Genomic DNA, 19,618 nt, shown 5'->3' on the forward strand with positions numbered 1-19,618 from the left:
GAACTTTAGTTACACTGTCAATAGTTTAAATTTAGACAATTTTAGAGTAGAAAATATTAAAATAAGACATTTTATAGCCAAAAGGGTGTGTGTGTGCGTGTGCGAAAGAGAGGGAGGTACTTAGCCTGGCTAATAAGCCAGACCGAATCAGCCGTTGGCAAAACAAATTGCAGTGTGATTTGAGTCTGGCTTATTAGCCAGGCTAGAGAGGTACTATCCAAACGTTATTTTCCGCCGACCTCACGCCGACCACTCAGTGGGTGCGGTGCCCCCCTAGTGGCGAGAAATAAACTTCTGGGAACTCAGATTACTCAGTGGGCGGTTCTTGTATTCTTGTCTGTTTACTGAGGAAAAAGTCAGGTTAGAAATACATTTAGCCTAGGGTTAGGCATAGCAGAGAGACAGAGAGATTTGCAACGTGGGGCTGTTTTCACCCGCGCGTTCGGAAATAGCGCACTGAGCGCACTTTGCAATGCAAACTAATAGGCGAGTTTCCGAACGCACCCATGATCTCAGTTCAACCGTTGATAACCGGTCCCGGAAGCTATCCCGCTTGTTGGGGGAGCGTATAACTGACAGACACGGAAACATCTGTCGAACATTTGTAAATATGGAAGAAACCCAAGAAAGTTGTATGTTCTGCACAATAGCAAGCGATCAAGACAAAGACACTGAAATCATTCTACAGGTAGGCTACATATGGGCCTCAGAGCCATAGAAGTGTTACTTAATTTCTTGTCTTACTCTATGGCTCTGATAGGCCTCTATTGTCAGGGAAGTCTACTGTTCATATGTAGTTCAAGTTCAAGTAGCCTATTTTGTATAATCAATATTTGGTTGCTGGTTAAATTAATTGTAGAAACTATCTCTAAATTAAACCTTTAAATCAGGGTTTGGTGGGCAATATTTCTTTTTCCAGTTTTGCCATTATGGAATTAGCTATTGTAAACGAGAAAGTTGTGTCTTTTGAAAACATGTCATACACTAAATTACATTATATTAATTAAATTAGGCTATTGCAATTTACACGGGTACACTGCTGGCTTTTATCTATAGCTAGCTGTAATGGTTGAGTGACTTGACTAGCCTAATTTAATATAGCTACAGAATACACCTCTCATATTCCCATCAGAATGATAAGCTGGTCTGCTTCCGGGACATCTACCCTGCTGCCCCGCACCACTACCTGGTTATACCTAGAGAACACATACTCAGCTGCTTGTCACTTGACAAAGAACATGTTGGCCTGGGTGAGTATGTCATCAAACACAAGTCAACACTGTTGGAAAGTAATAGCCTCTCTTCTATGTAATAATGTATTAGTAATTGATGCCATTGATTAATGCAACAGTTGAAAGGATGGCAGATATGGGGAAATGTGCATTACGTGAGCAAGGGATCACCGACATGAAGGATATAAGGTACCGTATATTAAAGGTCCCTGATGACTCAAACATTCAGTTTGCATGATTCACCATAACTGTGACATTCAGCATTTGACTCTGGCTCATTATGGCACACCATATTCTAAATATCATCCGGTATATCTCTGTTATATTTATTGTCTCATGTCTCTCTGTGCTTATTGATAACTAGTTGACAATTTCATCAATGTATCAACACAGACTGGGCTTCCACCAACCCCCATACACATCAGTAGATCACCTGCACCTCCATGTGCTTGCCCCAGCCAGCCAGATTTCTGAGTATATGGAATATAAATTCCTTCCAAACACACAGAGATTTATTGAAGTGAGTGCTGTTGACTAGTGAATTGTGAGATCTGTGTCTGTTTCATATGTTTTTGTATATTGTCCTTCTGTGTGTGTGTGTGTGTGTGTGTGTGTGTGTGTGTGTGTGTGTGTGTGTGTGTGTGTGTGTGTGTGTGTGTGTGTGTGTGTGTGTGTGTGTGTGTGTGTGTGTGTGTGTGTGTGTGTGTGTGTGTGTGCGCGCGTGCGTGCACACATATGTTTCTGAATTAATAGTCAATTATGCCCGTCTTCACTCTCCACAGGAACAGTGCCTACTGAAGTGGCTTAAGGATAGTCCATCCAGAAATTCAATCAAATGTGCCTTCGGGGTGCACCAAACAACTCAGAAGAATGTTTTGAACGAGTTAATGCTTAAATTAAAATTAAAATGAATGAGGCATATGAATTGTGAAAGAAAGAGGACAAAATATAATGCAATGTAGTGTATCAAATTGGCTGACACATACTGTAAGTCATGAAATCCTGCATTGCTGTATATAAAACATAGTCAGGTAACTGGTTGGTTATGTTTTTTTATGGCATCTCACATGAACTATATATGCAAACGATAACGGACCAGGTGCTGGACAGAAGAACACATGAAAACAGAAAAAGAGTCTGTACGCTGCTCCCATGGATATTTATTACACTGAAAAAGTGCCTTTTGGGTGTTTCACTACTACTGAAATTTGGATTTGTTTTGCTTGACCAGGTCTTAACACCTGTCACTCATCAAGTCAAAAGGAGAGAAGGTGATTGCCCTCAAATGTATTTCTATTCCAACCTGTACATAGATTTTATGTTTTTAATGTTTCGATTGTTGTTGTCATTGTTGTTATTGTGAATGAATGCATAGGATCCGAATGGAAACAAGACCGCAAGGTCTTTCTTCAGTGCTGTCCTATGTGCTTGACTGTACCCTGTACTGTTCGCCTTTTATTGTCTGCAAATTATCAATCAATCAATGTGATTTAGAAATGTGCTATGTTTGATGTTCACCTGGTATAAGCACTAGATTGTTCTCTTTGCACTCTAACTTATGTCTTGTGTGTTCTCTTTGCATTCATGACTATTTACAGTTTACACTTGTTGATTAGGGTTCATGCCAACTCTGAGTGATTACACACTTGCAAGTTACTCTACTGCTAAATGCCTAAACACTTGGGATGGGTTCATGTGTTTAACATTATTAAGTTCAGTGAGTGGTGTTACCCATGCATTTAATAAAAGTAAATTGTAACCTCTATTTCTAGGATTTTTGTATTCTGTATTTTATCAAATGTTACTTAGATCTTAGATCTGAACAATAATTACTTAATTACAATTTGCCAAATCGACTGTCTTCCTTCCTCTTGATTTGCTCTGAAATTGGCCTGTTGCTACGAATACATGAAAGTTGGGTACCAAACCATTGTAGGCATTTGGTGACCTCAATAGAGTGAGCACTTTGTAAATACGGGCACCAAATCTGTGGGTGCCAAAACAGAACGGACACATCTGGGTGGTAATTGGTAAATCTGGGTGGTGTATTTGGTACCAAAACAGATGGGCACCTGAGTGAGAAGTCTGGACGGTGGGTATCATCGGGGAATAGGCTACTCTGTATACTTAAACATTAAGCTTCACCATTAAGTAACACTATTTAATTGTCCATGACATGACCACCACCAGGCTTTTGGCTTGGGTTGTGGTTTATAACAGTGGTTTTCAACCCTTTTCATATCACGGCCCATTATTTATTCAGCATTTGAGCCACAGACCACCATTTGAATGATTTGATGACGTTTAGCCTCTCAGACCCAAAACTAAAGAATATTTTGTTGTCAGCAATTCTGTGCTGTTGGCAAACATTGATCAAAATAACAATTATACATTCTCTAATTGTGTAGACTTATTGTATTAATGAAGTAATGCAGATGTTTAACAATAATTTAACTCTTGAGAGTGTAAAATGAAACCAAATGGACCCATTTGGTTTAATTTTACGCTCTCAAGAGTTAAAGATCTAGGCAGGGTCTAGGGTCTCTTTGGTTACCAACTCCATCATTTAGTTGGGGACCTCCAGTACCACCTGGTGGAAGGCCGCGTCCTAGCGCCCTCTACTGACCAAAAGCATGGTGACGAGTTTACAGTGCGTGGGAATAAACCACCATGGGTGGATGGACGGTGTATGTACGCCCAGTCGCCCACATAGTTCTGTAACTGTTACTGTGTACCGTGGGTACGCCTAGGCGTTAGTTCTAGTACGTAGAATTACATTTGTAGGACACTCTGATTTAGACAACGTCGGAAAACAAACAAATGGATCCTCTGGACATCCTCTCCCAATCCAGGGAGAATGGATGTCTATTTTGTGACATTGTCAACAAGCAGACCGACACGGAAATACTTTTGAGTGTAAGCAGTTTTCATTGTATTTGTTGAAGAAAGGTGCGTTGAATTTTAAAACGCTTCTGAACATATACATGATATCTCTCTCTGACTGTCTCTATCACAGGATGATGACCTGGTATGTTTTGTTGACTCTAAACCAGGCGCTATGCACCATTACCTTGTTGTTCCGAGGACGCATTTAGGAAATTGCAAAACACTCCAAAAAGAACACATACTTCTAGGTATTATTACACATTCCTTATTCTACACCCCCTCTGTTTTTCTTTCATTTCCCCGTTGGCCTATTTAATTCTGACTCAGACATGGGTGTCATGTGCATTTTGATAGTGGAGCGAATGCAGGAAATGGGAAGGCATATACTGGAGAAGAACAAAGTCAGTGACCTAGGTGACGTCAGGTAATTATATTATATTATATTATAAGGCTTATTGTTGCCGAAGGTCGCAGAACTATGGAATCGTGCATTTCCCGTCGGTGTGTTGGTTGGTTGGTCACCCCAGGACATCACGTGACATCATCAGGAATGGAGATCCCTGATGTATGGAGATCCCTGATGTCATCAATATTAATAGTCTACTAGAAATCCCATGTTAGACCCAGAAATGTTGGTTAGTATAAACTGGCCGTTTTTAGTGCTTTTTGTGCAAAACTAATGCTTGGAATGGATTCAGAATGATGAAACCCCCTTAGTTTGACATGAACATGCTACTTAAAGAATGATGAAATTTAGATTATTTTTGCCTTATACAGGTTGTTAATGGTATGGTCACATATGCTAATTACTCAAATTGCTCAACATGCAACTTTTAGAAACCAAGCTGAATTTCATCCATTAGGCCTATAGATAACATTTCTATCATAAAGGTTTATACTAATCACCGTTTCTGGGTTCATGAAAATTCCAGTAGACTATGGCTCCCAAATAAGCCAAAATCCTACCGAACACATCACTACGCTCTCCCCCTATATGGAGATCCATCAATATTGACCAGCAACTCTACATCTGACCTCAAACCCTTAGATGTCCATGGAGCTGACCTGTTCTGACATTCCATTTGTTGATCCTTCCCCATTCATCCTTCCTCTTCGATGTCTCCCTTTTGACTGATACCTGTCCATTTAAACTCTAGACGGGCCTGCCCCAAAGTTATTAGTGCAGCCGCACCTGGCAGCCAGGTTCTCAACTAGAGTTCTCAACAGGCCTGGAAATTAAGGCCTGGCCCTACCTGGGCCCTCATCAAACCCTGTACACCCAAGACACTGCCACCCTTAGATATCCATATATGGAGGTCAGCTGTTCTGACATTCTATATGTTGATCTGACCTCATCAAACCCTGTACACTCAAGACACGCTCCATATATGGCTAGTACAGAATTCATTCCATATGCTGAACTGACCCCCCATGCCAAAGCGTCAGGTGGATATGTTGATCTGACCCCCCATTCCAAAGTGCCAGCGCTTGCCAGCAGTCTGCTGTCACCCAGGTGGATGTGTGCACGCGACCTCACCCTTTCTTGTCTTCAGGCGTCTTACTGGTTATTATTGCTGTGTGTTCTAACATGTTCTAATCAAGTCAACACCACGTCGACTTGAAAGACGAATACACTACTCGGCCGCATCAGCTATTAAACATGTACTTCAATATTGTAGTCAGAGGAAATTTTGGACAACTTGTGAATATTGTGTTATTGCAGGTTGGGGTTTCATCTGCCCCCCTTCTCCTCTGTTCCTCACCTACATCTCCACATCCTGGCACCAGCCAGTCATATGAATGCCAGATCCCTCAGTCGCTATGGGCCACAGTCTTGTTGGTTCATCACAGTGAGTGATCAACTTGAAAAACTTCACCCCACCCATACTTTAGCAGTGGCTTAATACAGTGATATGCCCGCTGGCACAAATAAACATTTGCTTCTGTTTCTTTAAATTACTGGTATAATGTGACTCACATTAACTTTATGATCATATATGATTATAGGCCTACATGCCATTTATGTTTTCTTATTTACTAATAATAACATATATGACATGTATGAACTACTGTATGTGATTTATTACAGGTGGACAAAGTGCTGCATCAGCTCAGGACCCTTGGCAAAGTCAAATGACGATTCAAGTCAGTGTTGCCAGACTTTTAGAGATAAATAAGCAATCTACCAACTTGTACCAACTTTCCTACCAACTTGTTGAATAAATTAGCAACCGAATTGCACCTTCCTTGGGTTATTGAGGAAGATATGCTGTAGCCAAAATAGAATATGGATATGGATTAGCACCATAAATGCACCATTTACCATTTACCATTTAGCACTCAATACAGAATTATAACTACACTGATGCAGCAGAAGGATGAAGGAGTTTAAGATGTTTTTGGAAGGTGCTCAATTCCCTGCAGAGACAGTGATTAGTAGAGAACTAATATGCATGCCACCTGCTACCTCCTGAATTAGCTAAATAAGATATTTTGTATGGCTTTTTTGCCTTTATTTGATAGGGAACAGTAATGTGACAGGAAAGGGGGAGAGAGATGGGGGGATGACATGCGGCAAAGGCCGACGGGCTCGAACCTGCGGCACGCCGTTAGGCTGGATTACCGGCCTATAGGTGCCTGGACTGCGGCCCAGGCCCTGAATTAGCATTTTTGACAGGTAAATGTAACAGTTAATAATAATTTTGGTATTTTGTTTCGGTGTGTGTGCCAGTATGGATGGCTCCATTTAACTTAATAGAAATCACACCTGTGTGAAGTGAGGGACGCTAAATAGTGGTCCCTTATTGGCCAAAGCCCAAGGGTTTCCACCTAGCCCCCTCAAAAAAAGACCTATGTCTAGTAAATAAAACAACCATAATTACCGATAATCACTTGTCTTAAACCCTATAGTCTACTTATCTGACCGTAGTCAGGTCTATTAGACCTCCTAGCTCATTTTCTCCCTCTACACCAAATTTCTTCCCCAGAATAGCCAATCTACAAGCTCACAATGTGCGTAATGTGTGTAACGTGAGCCTGTAGATCTGCTACTTTCTACGAATGTTCGCCCCAGTCCTTTTCAGTGGATTGTCAACTGCATCCTTTTTTGGGCATCTTGTTTGCCTCTCATAGGTCAATAAAATGTCATGTCATGGGGCTATCAGTGAGACAAAAAACAATAATCTACTATGTCATAATACATAATGAAACGCTTGGAAATTGCGTTTAAACTTTAAACCTAATAAATGATTTATACACTTTAATGTCTGTTTTTATTACATTAATGATGTGAATTATTAGAAATGATGTGTATGGGTCTAACATGGTTTTCCAGGTAAAGATCACAACTTGTCTAATTGCTTGTTTAACCAGTTGTTTAATATGCATTTGTTGTAGGCTATATGGAGCAACCAACTAGAAACTATCATAAACAGTTTTTCTCTCTCATTTTATTGTTAAGAAGGTAATATATAGGCCCATTACTATTAAAGAAAAACTGATGGTAGCCTATTAATTGTGACACATTGGATTTCTTTCTGAGAACCACGTGGTGGCGCCAAAGGTCCAATATTATTTACAATAAAACAATTTCGTCATAATTATGCGCCGGTAGTAGCCATAGCGGGGGGAGATTGAAATGGAAAATCAAAACAAAAGGAGTTGACTTCGCGCTGTTCTATTTTTGTTAAAACAATGATAAAGCCCAAGGTACCCAAGAGTACACTACACTCTTGTTTGAAATTGAAAACGAGGCGTAACAGTAATGTGAGCCCAAGGGCGCGTCTAATGGTAAAAAGTTATTATTATTTATTTATTTACACAATCTAAAATGAGATTACCGTCCTCAGTGAACTGTATGGTCGCTATTAACACGTCCCTACTGTTTCCCCAGGCTGAACTGGTCATACTGCTGTTCTTTAAAAGCATTACAGAGGAAGCGAGAACCATGGCTTTTGAAGAGAGAAGTGCAACAATCAGAGCACACCACGTCAGAGCAGCGTCCAAGGTAGGCTACATGATGTCACTCGCTGTATAACGTTGAATAATAATGTGTTTCCATCACGACAAAATAAGACTGCTTAACCTACATGACCTGTATAAAACGGTGGTTCTCAAACCTTTTCATGTCAAGGACCCCCAATTTGTCCGCGGAATCGGACCCCCATCTGAAAGTATTTAGCCAGAGACGCTCATAAAGTCTTTTATTGTTATAAAATGCTGTTTTCATTATAGTTTTAAAGTGGTTTAACTGATGTTGATGCTAAAGTGAGTGTACTTGATGTACTTATTATGCACGTATTGCATAACTATTTTAAATGTAAAGCCTATGAAGTATCTGAAACGTATCCGAAACGTTTTCGTATCCATCAGATACGACACCTATACAAATAGTCATACATTCACTCGAGTACTTAAGTCTTTATTTAAATAAGGTAATTAATTCAAGAGTGAATTTGAGAAGAACCCAAAGCAAAATAGCACTCTTATATTTCAGTAATCTCTTAATGCTGCCTTTTAGTCAGACTCAGGGCAGAATACAATATCAGACAGAAGTACTGCAGCCCTAGGCTATGCAATATTTCTAGTAATGTGGCACCTCTGGATGGGATGCCTTGTTTAAGGATTTTAGTAAAACATCTTCATAGAGGACTGTTCTACTTATTTCTATTAGAGTATTTCTATATAATAATAATACCCCAGACACTTAAGCGATCTCATTTGGTGAAGAATCGTGCAGCACTAGTTGGCTGTCCAATTCACTTTAGTTACTCTTATGTTTTTATGATTTTTTTTTAAAACAATAAATATTTTCATGGGAAAATGTTTGAATTGTGTGAGAACCGTGATCTCAATTCTTGTGGAGGAAAATCGAGAATCACATTTGAGCAAGAATTGTGCAGCACAAATTTATAGAACATTTCTAAGTACTCAATCACTTACATAAGGTGGTGAGAAAACTCATGAACCAGGAAACAATATTGTATGTATGGCATTATTTTTGTGCTTTATTTCCATCTGTAGAACATCTTGAAAAAATCTAAAGGATAATTGGAGCTGTACATCTTTATCTTCGTGAATATCAGCGCGGATGGAGGTCAATGCAACCTGCACACTGTAGGAGCAGCAGCATTCTCAGAATCTTCGTGAATTTCACCATGTGGATTTTAAGCTTATTTATGTGTATTTGCGTTATGAAGGTGGTGTAACTGGAACGCTAGCCCCAAAACACACTCGCAAACTGTTTCACCGACCGCTTGCCCCCAGCAGTTCTTGTACGCTTCCATTCATTTTACTGAGGTTAAGGAATAAGGTTATAGGTTTATGGCATAGTTTTACTGAGGCTAAGTTTAGGAATAAGGTTAGGGTATGGCATAGTTTTTCTGAGGTTACGTTCAAGGATTACCTGGCGGCGACCGAGGTCACAGGATTTGGCCCGGGCGAACGTGTTTTGGGGTGACCGTTCTTTTATCCATTGTGTATGCCTCATGCTATTTTGTATTCATTTTGTGCTTCATATACTATTAGCTTTCAATTGGCACGCATTTCTTCAAATTGTCCACAGATTTTATATTTGTATTATTTGTTTGCATTTTCATAAAATGTTTGACACATATACACAGACATTTAATATCTGTGTATGTATGACTGTATGTTTTTGTCCTGTAAAGCCCCAGTAAAAATACAATTGGTACATGTGTACAACTTTTTTTGAATGAATGTAGTTTTATTTGACCATGATGCTAATTAGGCTTTACTAATTGACCCAATTAGTCCAGAATTGTAGGCTACAAATATATTTTTGAAGTGGGACAGAGAAAGTAATCCATTGCATAATGTAGATGTACTTTTCTAGACAGAGTATATCCACTCCTGAATAGTGGGGGCCTCAGGAAGCAACCAACACCTTGTGAAGACTTTCCTATTGGCACATATATTAAAATGCCAAACAAATATGAATAAGGTTCAAGGTTGTCTTGCCTAATAATATATCCTAAAAGTAATATGGAATATTATGAGAGAATATACGAGAGTTGGCACATATCAATTGGAATTTACATACAGTAAATCAAGCCCATCTTCATTTGAAATTGAGAAATCACCCCACCCCCTCTCCCATCTTTCTATTCTGTGTTTTCAAAGTTCTTTATTTTTTGCTTTTCTGTAAGTGAATAGATGTCATTCTAATTCCTGCCATTTCCTGTTTTTCTTTTCTATTCTGCCGTGCTTGTTTTTTAATGGCCCAGTTTCTGAACAGGGTAGTAATTTAACATGTCCTCAAAATATACCAATGGTTAAAAAGTCTGCACAACAACTTGTTGTTCCACCATATTTGCTGTGCACAAAATGTGTAGGAGCAAGCTCTTTGCGTGGCTCTGCAGGAGTAGCTGTCTAGATGAGGGTCTTGTCTATGTGTCCACTGTCTGGGGATAATCTTGCAAACCACTGGACTGATCAGCACCTGATCAGTTTTCTTTCCACAGATTATAGCCTACTTAATATTATACTTATAACCTATTTAATTATATAATGGCAGTCAATGCAAAATAAATGTAGAGTCATACATCATAGATATGTCAGACATAAACGCTGGCCATATGAAGTGCACATTGGAGCCATCGTTCTTATCTGGATGATTCACATGTTTTGTTTCATCTTGTAACTTAACTAATAACTAGCTCTAAAATGGATGTATGTACAATTTGTTTGGGGGGAACTCATACCAATGGTTCGCTTCTGGTTCTCTTCTGAGATAAAATACCGTAATGATGCCCCGCTTCCTATTTGTGTGTAATCAGCTGTTATTGTGCGATTGACAGATCTGACATGATTTCATGTTATTTCTTTATTATTATTTTGTACTTGTCTGCAGCTGCACTATACTGCACACAAAGAACAAATTGTTCATACTTTTGTGCTGTCCTGGTGAAACTGACCTTCTGCAAAGTCTCCACGGACACAAACCTCCTACACTTTCCACTCCCATTAAAGCAGTCTCTCCACCTTGGGTTTACAACGGATATGTGAATATTGATCTAGTGTCCTATGATGTAAGAAGAGGTGTGACCCGAGAGGAACACTGGTTATTGACAAAATGTCCTCTTTCCTCTGCACAAAATGTTTGAGTTTTGGTGAGGAAGAAGCTTCTCTGAAGTTATTTGTCTACTGTATGTTTTGGGTTCTGTGTTCCTAGATCCTTCTAATTTAACGCTAATCGAGTTTAGCCAACTTAGTTGTATTTTATTTTAACAGCCATGTTGAGCCAACACGGCTGCCACAAAATGCAACAAACTGTGGCCATCACAGACTGAGGACAAAACACTAGCAAAAAAATGCTATTTAAGTAGCAGTCACTATATTCCGTCCTAAACCACCACATCTCCCATGGCCACTTCCCATGTTCGCTCTGATGATACGCCCTTGCCTTGCACATAGACATTTATGTTCACCCATGCCTTTATTTTCATTTTTTCCTATTATGCCTTTAGCTTTGTAATGCTTTTTTCTGATCTTAATCTTTTCTTTTTGCTAGCCCCTCCTATGTCGAGCTTTGAGGGAACATAAACATTGAATGCCAATGACAATGAATGGCCAGTTTTGAGTGTTTGTGCAAACACAAGCATTGCGTAAACACAAGTATTGAAGGTGAGGACGCAAATTGTGATTGGCTGGAATGAGATGATGTATGATAAGAGCGCCCCTCAGTCAGTTCACACAGGTGTGATTTTTGTTATCTATGTGGTATAAAGCATTTTGAATTGCCTCTGTATGAAATGTGCTATACAAATCAATTTGTCTTGTTTTGGTATAGTATGGTATTGTTTTCTCACTTTTTAGTTACTGTGTACTTCTCATTTGGAACTGACATCACCTCTTTCCTGATTATTTCTATGCTCTAAAACACTGGGTCCAGTTTCTATTCTCTAAAACACTGGGTCCAGTGGTATTGGCCCAGAGGAACTAAATATTATTCTATAGTTGTACCTGGAACTCCCATTTAGTTATAACTATAATATTTAAAATGTAAATTGTTATATACAGGTACAGTATTCTATTAACAGATTGCTTACCTATCTTTAAATCTATAAATGGTGTGTGTGTGCGTGTGTGTGTGCGTGCGTGCTGCACCCCACAGCTGGCGGTGTCGAGTCGGTCGGACCCACGGTTGTCCAGAACCGCCCCAAAAAGGCCTCTGCCTGGGCTCCTGCCCAGCTTCCATATATGGAGCTGGCCTGTTCTGACCTCACAACACTCCGTATTTGGGCATGCCTGACACAACTCCACAAGCTGGCTGCATATACTGCATATTTCGGCATTACAAAGAACTCCATATATGGGCATACAAGGGAGACAGACATAATATCTGGGTGGGGCATGCATTTCCAACTTGCATCGTTCCAAGTAGGCCAGTGCCCAACGGACACCGCTGTAGAGGCTCCAACGAATAATATCTGGGTGGGGCATGCATTTCCAACTTGCATCGTTCCAAGTAGGCCAGGCACCGTTCTAGTTTTACCTAATTCTCATTCGAATTTTGTAATACGCACAATTATGCTCACCCTATAGTTAGATGGATATACCTTCTCTTAATCTTAGGGAAATTCAAGTACTGTACCACAGTAGGCATGAAACGCATATCTCGGTGCAAATCCATATTTGAGCAGCAATGAAATCAGTCATTATGACGTATCTGACATATGACTCCGTACTTTACCCCAGATTCGGATCATGTATGGAGTGGGATCATCCATCCAACTGTATTTAATGATGAGATTTCTTTCCTTCTATTGTGTTTGTTCATCTGGCTCTCTTGTCACCAGGTTGTAATTCTGACCAGCAGGATAATGTTGAATGAGTCAGATCTTAAGCTTGGAGGAGAGAGGCTAAGGGCAGGACAGCAAAGAATGCTGTCAAAGCTGTCATCAAGGCTGGGAATAAACATGTCTTGATACCAAGAGATGTATTAGCCTACTACTTAAAAAGTATATTAAAACAAGATAAAATAGGATAAAGTACAAAAGGATGGTCAAATAAGATAAAACACAAAATTGGCGTAACCGGGTTATGCAGGGGCAAAGATCCAGCCGAACACCAGAGGTCAGGAGTTCACAATTGGCTGCATTCAAGGGTTAGAACTTAGAAGCCATCATTTGTTTTATGTTTCTATTTGTAGCATTGCCTTTATATCGAGCAATGAAGCCATCATTTGTTTTATGTTTCTATTTGTAGCATTACCTTTATATCGAGCAATGAAAACTGGGTGGGATGGCAATCTCTGCACGAGTGTCTCCCAACAGGTTGGTTAGGGTGCCCGTTCAGTGTGGTGCAGAACCAGGGGGAATAGCATGCTTAAGTCCTCCCGGTCAGGCTCCTCTAACTGTCAAGTGAAAAGAAGTGGACTGGCAACATGTTGCATATTGGAAGAGTTGCATTGCTTGTCTACACACTCCCTACCGAGCCAAACAGTAGGGGGTCAGTTGTGACAAGCCAGGGATTAAATAATTGCACAAAAAAAAAGACAGAGCCTAATAATGGTGTGTCTCCAAATATGGATCTCGGACTTGTTGTCTGGACTACGCAGTCAGTCATCTATGACATCTCTAATGTATGACCCCATATATGGGCAAGGTTTCAAGCCGAACCAACTGCCATTCTCTTCCATTATACAATTATTTCAAAAAATCAACACGGTGGAAAAAAATGTGGCACTGATCGGTCCAGCAGTTCACAGGCCCAGACAAAAGAACAGACAGACCTACTGTATTTGTAGATCGCCTCGTACAGAGCCAGTGAATGGATCTCATGGTGGTCCCTTTGCAGTTCATAATTTCGACCAAAGCTTCAAAGAAGTAACTGATCAGCAGTATTTGTGCAGAAAAGACTTCTATGCTCTATTTATTTATTTTTTGTTGGAGACACCATTTATTTTAAAATTACTTTTTGGTAACAATTACAAACTGTAAACAAAAAGAAGAAAAAATATCCTTACATGTGTTTGCAATGCATGGGGAGAATTCTGCACTGGGTGCAGCAGATGCCCAGGGTCGTCTACTTAAAACATACATGTGTTTGCATGGGGAGAATCTGCAGTGTGTTCTACTTCAAAAGCTTCTTGATGGACATGTTCTTCTCGCTATCTTTCAGCATCACCTTTGCCACAGCCATCTCAAAGTCCTCTTGGGTAACATGCACTCTCCTCTCTCTCAGAGCATACATCCCTGACTCAGTGCACACACCCTTGACCTCGGCTCCAGAGGCTCCAGGCATGAGTTCAGCAATCTTCCTCAAATTGATGCCACGTGTCAGATTCATCTTCCTAGAGTGGATCTTCAGGATGTCCAAACGGGCCTCCTCATTGGGAGGGGGAAACTCAATCTTCCTGTCAATTCGGCCTGGCCTGAGCAGTGCCGAATCCAGGATGTCGATACGGTTGGTGGCCATGATGACCTTGATGTTTTTGGTGGCCTCAAAGCCATCCAGTTGATTGAGCAGCTCTAACATTGTCCTCTGCACCTCGCTGTCCCCAGAGCCACCCTCCAGGCGTGATGAGCCGATGGAGTCAATCTCGTCCATGAAGATGATTGAAGGAGCGTGCTCCCTGGCCATGACAAACAGCTCTCGCACCATACGGGCACCCTCTCCGATAAACTTCTGGACCAACTCAGAGCCAGAAACCCTGATGAAGGTGCAATCGGTGTGGTGGGCCACAGCTCTGGCCAGGAGGGTCTTTCCTGTGCCTGGAGGGCCGTACAACAGCACACCCTTTGGCTGTGCAATGCCCAGGGCTTCAAAAAGCTCTGGGTGCTTGACAGGCAACTCAATCACTTCCTTGATCTCCTTGATCTGCTTGTCCAGGCCACCAATCATTTCGTAAGTGGAGTCCGGCACCTTCTCCACCATCATAAGGGACACCAGAGGGTCCACCTTATTGGGAAGTATCTTATGCAGTGTATAGCTATCGTTGCGCAGAGCCACACGGCAATTGGGAGTCACATCATTGATATCAATGTTTTTGTCCACATCCACAACAAACTTTCCTTCTTGATGCACCTTTACCAGTACTTTCTTTTTGTCCATAGCCCTAACCACTTCCCCCACATAGGATCCTTGTTCCTGAAGTAACTGCAGCTCCTCACGGAGGAGACGCACTTTAGCATTGAGCTCATTCCTCTGCGCCTGTAGACGTCTGAGATTCTGGCTTTTATCGTTCACTGTCAACTCTAATTCTTGTATCTTGGACAGGTAAAACTTCCGACAGGTATAGCTTCTTTCTTTGGCGATCCCAGTATGCACAGACTCCATCTCATCTGTATGTAGCGTAGCTCCACTATCTATCTCCATTAATAGTTTAAATATACGGTTTGTCCACTGAAGCATGACGTATTTCACTTCTCAGCCAATCACATGTGAGGTTGGAATGAATTAACCATATATAGCATGACTTTGTCTGGCAAAGCCATATATGGTTATTGTGATTATTATGTAACAGTTACCCAGGAAACCTATTTGATCAGTGATGGTATTGACACTAACTAAATATTTGATATGAAAATTGGTAACTGCATTTAGTCCCTCCAACATATAGCTTTCAGACATGACATCATGTGGCAACCAAGTCTATGGACTTTTAATGTTTGTCTTATTAATGCTCCCCCAAAAATCAGCAAGCCCCCAAAAATCAACAGGCGTGCCGTGAGTCGTGACGTCATGTGGCAGCCAAGTCTATGGACTTTTAATGTTTGCTTTAAGCAGTGATGTCATGTGGCAGCCACAGTTGGCCCCCCTCACTTCACACAAGTGTGATTTTTTTAACACGGCATGGTACATGTACATATGTATGTATTAGACCGTCTTTTCAGAAGGCAGAATGGCACTTCCTTGAAGATCTGCTAAGATCTGGAAGATCTGGTCGAGTCAAGTTGTTCGAGTTCCCAGGGCTAATATATCAGAACCCCATTATGGACTAAATTACGGATATAAGTACACCCTGTAAGAAAAATCAATGTAAATACAGTTCCAGTTTCTTTCTATGAACACATTGCATCAAATAATATGCAACTTTTCAGGATCAACAGCTGGTTTCATTTGTCATCACATTCTTTTGAGAGAAAGGTTGAAAGGGTGGCAGAAAGGATGATCCAGACTTGGCCATCTAGCTTCGTCATTTTCACATGGTACTCGATGGAATCTTCTGCCATTTGCAAGGTCAGCACGCCATCACCTGTACAAATACACAAGGTAAATTATGACATGATCAGTGAGGTAGCGCAGCACAGACAGGGCCTTGATGGGGATATCAAACTCCATTGGCCCCTGTAAAATCTGAATCCCACCCTACCCCACTTTCCCCCTTATTTAAGTTTCTTTTCCTTTTTTACCTCCTTACATGATTTCCTGTTTTTTTATATAGAAGTGTAGGCTATATTTGTACGTCTATAAATGTTCTGATGAATTGAAAATGGTGGACCCTGTTGTAAACAAGCGTAATGCCTTATCAGTGTGTCGTCCACAGTAACAGTCTTTGTAATGAGTTGCTTTCATGTGAAATGTACCCATTCTGCAAACTGTTAATAAATACTTCAATCAATCAATCTAGTACAGCACTCTAATAAAAGCGCAGCCAAGAACTTTGCTAATATTGATGACATTTAATAAGCAGTATAGAGGCTTAGCTTTCTTTGACAATAAGTTTCAATATTAGGCTACATTAAGTCAAATTTAGCCCATGTTTTCACTGACACTTGTATTTTATTGATTCAGAACAGAAAAACAAAGCTGTCTTTCTCTTTCTACATTGATGCTTTGACAGGTTAGGAAACTGATCCGCCCAATGCATTTGATGCCTGAGGTTAAAACAGGAAAGCAACCAATTGAGACAATCAGTCAATGTTGCCACATCTGAAGATAGGACAGTGATGTCTGTCCTATACATATGATATCATGGGGAGAAGTACATTTGACACACAGATCGGTGGTGAAGTGGTTCTACCACCAACAGAAGGAATCAGACTATAGTAATACTCACGATAAGAGAGAAACTATCATTAGGGACAAGCCGTACCCAAAACAATAGATACCACTATCAGGCCTGTGCCTTGGCATCTTGACTGACTCTTAAATGTAATATGCAAAATGTCAGAACATAAGGCAAAAGGTGAAGAATATAACAATATAAGGGGTATGTATTATACTTTTAGCATAATTCATCTTCACATAACACGTGATGTTCACACTTGGTGCCATGATTAGCCTCGTGCAGGAGTGGAGGATATTGAAGCCACAGAGGTCTTGAAGTTTGTATGGGTTCTGTCCGACACAACTGGAGGAGCAATGGGAAAGCAATTGTCTTGTTCGATTTTTGTCCTACATCTACTTCTTACTTCCAAGCAGAAATCTGCTTTCTGCAAAGCCTTGATCTTTCACATGTACACTTATTTTTCATCAACATTTGTACTAGTATCAAATTATATTGATTCACACTACAGTATAAGCTAAGGCTACCATTGCTAGTTTCCATAGAGACAATGTTTTGGTGTTCTTGTTTTATTTTACCAGTGAGGATAATTTCTTGTAATTTATAAAAGAGAAACACTTGCACATACTACTGTATTTATTCTATAAATAAATACAGAATAAGAATACAAACAAATACTTGAAATATGAAATCTTGTCCAATGTCCATCACGTTTCTTTGTTAAATAACTTAAATTAAGAGCAAATGAGACACTCACTCTTAATGTAAAAAAAGTTGTAATTTTTTTTCAGTTGCATCATTTATTTAAAGCACTCGGAAAGCACTCATTTTCAACATTCAGAATTGATAGCTATGCACCAAATGGACCCGGTCGTTCACTCAGAGAATGTACAAAGGAACCAAACGGATGCTTCCAGGTCCATTTAATTCCATTTCTACACTCTCAGAGTTAAATGAACACTGAAAAGGTGAATAGGTTGGGGTCCCAAAAACACAATGTTTTCCTGCATAATGAAACGACTAGTAGCTAAGTAAACAGTCATCATCAGTCTTCTGTTATTACTTTTGGGTATGGAAAACTTGTCATGTTTTGTCTGTAGCATAGTTCTTAGTTTAAAGTGATGACTTGTTTAAGTGAGGTTCATATGAGAGGAGGGACATCTGGATCATCTACAAAGCCTTCAGAGAAGGATGTGTGTTCTGAGGCTGCACAAGTCTGGTTCCTCCTCATCTCCAGCGGTCCCTCCCGGATGCTGCCACTGTCTCGTGCTACAATATTCGCCAGGTCAATACCAGAGTGTTTGCTAGGATCTACCTCCAGCATTTCACGACCGTTAACATTGCTTTTATTCTGTCCAGGTTTGGTTTGAGATGGAGGTCGTGGGACGGTCTTTGTCTTGATTTCACCTTTAGCCCTGGGCATGGTGAGGACCAGGTGTCCAGTGGTTTGGGACCTCCGACATGTAGTGCTGTCAGGTCTCACTTCAGCGGGAAGAGCCAATTGAAATATCTTTCCTTTGATAATCACTCTGACATACATGGGCTGAACATCAACATCCAGCAGGGAAGTGTCCATGTGTCTGTACACAGCCAGGTCTAGGACGACTGTATTCCCGTCTTCCTCTTCTGTCAGTGTGAAGTCCAGCTTGGGTTCATTGACATTCAACACCCGTCCTTCAGCAGTGATCAGGGTCCTTGGAGGTGCTTGGGGCTTTGTGGGTTTCGTGGGGTTCTTCTTCTTTTCCAGATGTTTGTATGTTTCAAAACGTGACTCCGGAGTGAAGGCGCAAGGGGTTTCCCAGAATTCCTTCTCCCTCTGCTCCTCCTCAGTGACTTTATATTCTGTCTGACGGTTCTCCTTGTCCTCCTGGCTCCCCGGAGGACCACAGGTGGAGTCCTCTCTCTGGGAGATTTTACTCTCTCCTCTTTCTGCTGCTCTGTTCCTCTGCGCCTCCTCCTTCTCCCTGGTTCTCTTCTTCAGGTACTCCTGCTCCTGCCGTTGGATGCACCTCCTAGCCTCCTCCAGTCCCCAGTTGGCCCTGATTCGCTCCGTTCGGCTGATCTCTGATCCATCTAACCACTTGAGCTGAGGCAGAGCAGCCACTGTGTACTGTCTGTAGCCCTCAAAGTCAGAACAGGGGTTTCCAACCAGGAAGATCTCCCTGAGATGGATGTTGTGTTTCAGGGTCTCCACGCTGCTCAGTTGTCCTATGAAGTTTAACGTCAAATCCAACTTTTGGAGGCTCTCACAGCCCTCGAGATTTTCGATCACTTCAATGTTGTTCATGGAGAGGTTTAAATATTCCAGCTTCTTCAGGCGACCTACATTTTCAATCTTAGGTATCAGGTTGTTTTGCAGGTAGATAATTCTGAGATCTCTGCACCATTTCTCGATGAACTCTATTCCTTCGATATCTTGCTGATGTAAGGAGATCTCCTCAAGAGTAAAGATCTCACAGTTGTTGTGCTCTGCCCGCCGTCGGACCATGTCCTCTGTGATGTAAACCATTCTCTCTAATATTGAATA

General features: G+C 40.9%; 4 protein-coding genes across 4 annotated transcripts in view; 1 reads left to right on the forward strand and 3 right to left on the reverse strand.

Moving 5' to 3' along the window:
* The window catches only part of LOC306941530 (visual system homeobox 2-like), a gene marked incomplete at its 5' end in the record, with an annotated part of 242,961 nt that overhangs the window by 46,133 nt on the left and 177,210 nt on the right, over window positions 1–19,618 (reverse strand). The window lies entirely within an intron of this gene.
* LOC306941000 (aprataxin-like protein) lies at window positions 246–9,164 on the forward strand. The gene is made up of 13 exons (XM_079526304.1): window positions 246–688; window positions 1,133–1,250; window positions 1,352–1,421; window positions 1,626–1,752; window positions 2,015–2,136; window positions 4,085–4,148; window positions 4,249–4,366; window positions 4,473–4,542; window positions 5,842–5,968; window positions 6,208–6,263; window positions 6,642–6,795; window positions 8,011–8,124; window positions 9,141–9,164. Exons 1-10 carry the CDS (start codon window positions 473–475, stop codon window positions 6,253–6,255), a joined length of 1,080 nt encoding a protein of 359 aa, XP_079382430.1. The 5' UTR covers window positions 246–472; the 3' UTR covers window positions 6,256–6,263; window positions 6,642–6,795; window positions 8,011–8,124; window positions 9,141–9,164.
* LOC306941001 (26S proteasome regulatory subunit 8-like) lies at window positions 14,108–15,419 on the reverse strand (the record flags this gene model as incomplete). The annotated part of the gene is made up of 1 exon (XM_079526305.1): window positions 14,108–15,419. The coding sequence occupies one exon, from the start codon at window positions 15,417–15,419 to the stop codon at window positions 14,214–14,216; it is 1,206 nt and encodes a 401-aa protein (XP_079382431.1). The 3' UTR covers window positions 14,108–14,213.
* On the reverse strand, window positions 17,888–19,609 carry dnaaf11 (dynein axonemal assembly factor 11). Its single transcript, XM_079525406.1, has one exon. It carries the CDS (start codon window positions 19,598–19,600, stop codon window positions 18,233–18,235), a length of 1,368 nt encoding a protein of 455 aa, XP_079381532.1. The 5' UTR covers window positions 19,601–19,609; the 3' UTR covers window positions 17,888–18,232.

The sequence above is a fragment of the Electrona antarctica genome (assembly GCF_951216825.1).
Source record: "Electrona antarctica genome assembly, chromosome: 17".
Lineage (NCBI taxonomy): Eukaryota > Metazoa > Chordata > Actinopteri > Myctophiformes > Myctophidae > Electrona > Electrona antarctica.

Coding starts and splice junctions, on each gene's coding strand:
- dnaaf11 (XM_079525406.1), bottom strand. CDS start 19,600: ATGGTTTACATCACAGAGGACATGGTCCGACGGCGGGCAGAGCACAAC.
- LOC306941000 (XM_079526304.1), top strand. CDS start 473: ATGCAAACTAATAGGCGAGTTTCCGAACGCACCCATGATCTCAGTTCA. Junction 2,137..4,084: donor TTAATGCTTAAATTAAAATT/AAAATGAATGAG, acceptor CTCCCAATCCAG/GGAGAATGGATGTCTATTTT. Junction 4,367..4,472: donor AAAAGAACACATACTTCTAG/GTATTATTACAC, acceptor GCATTTTGATAG/TGGAGCGAATGCAGGAAATG.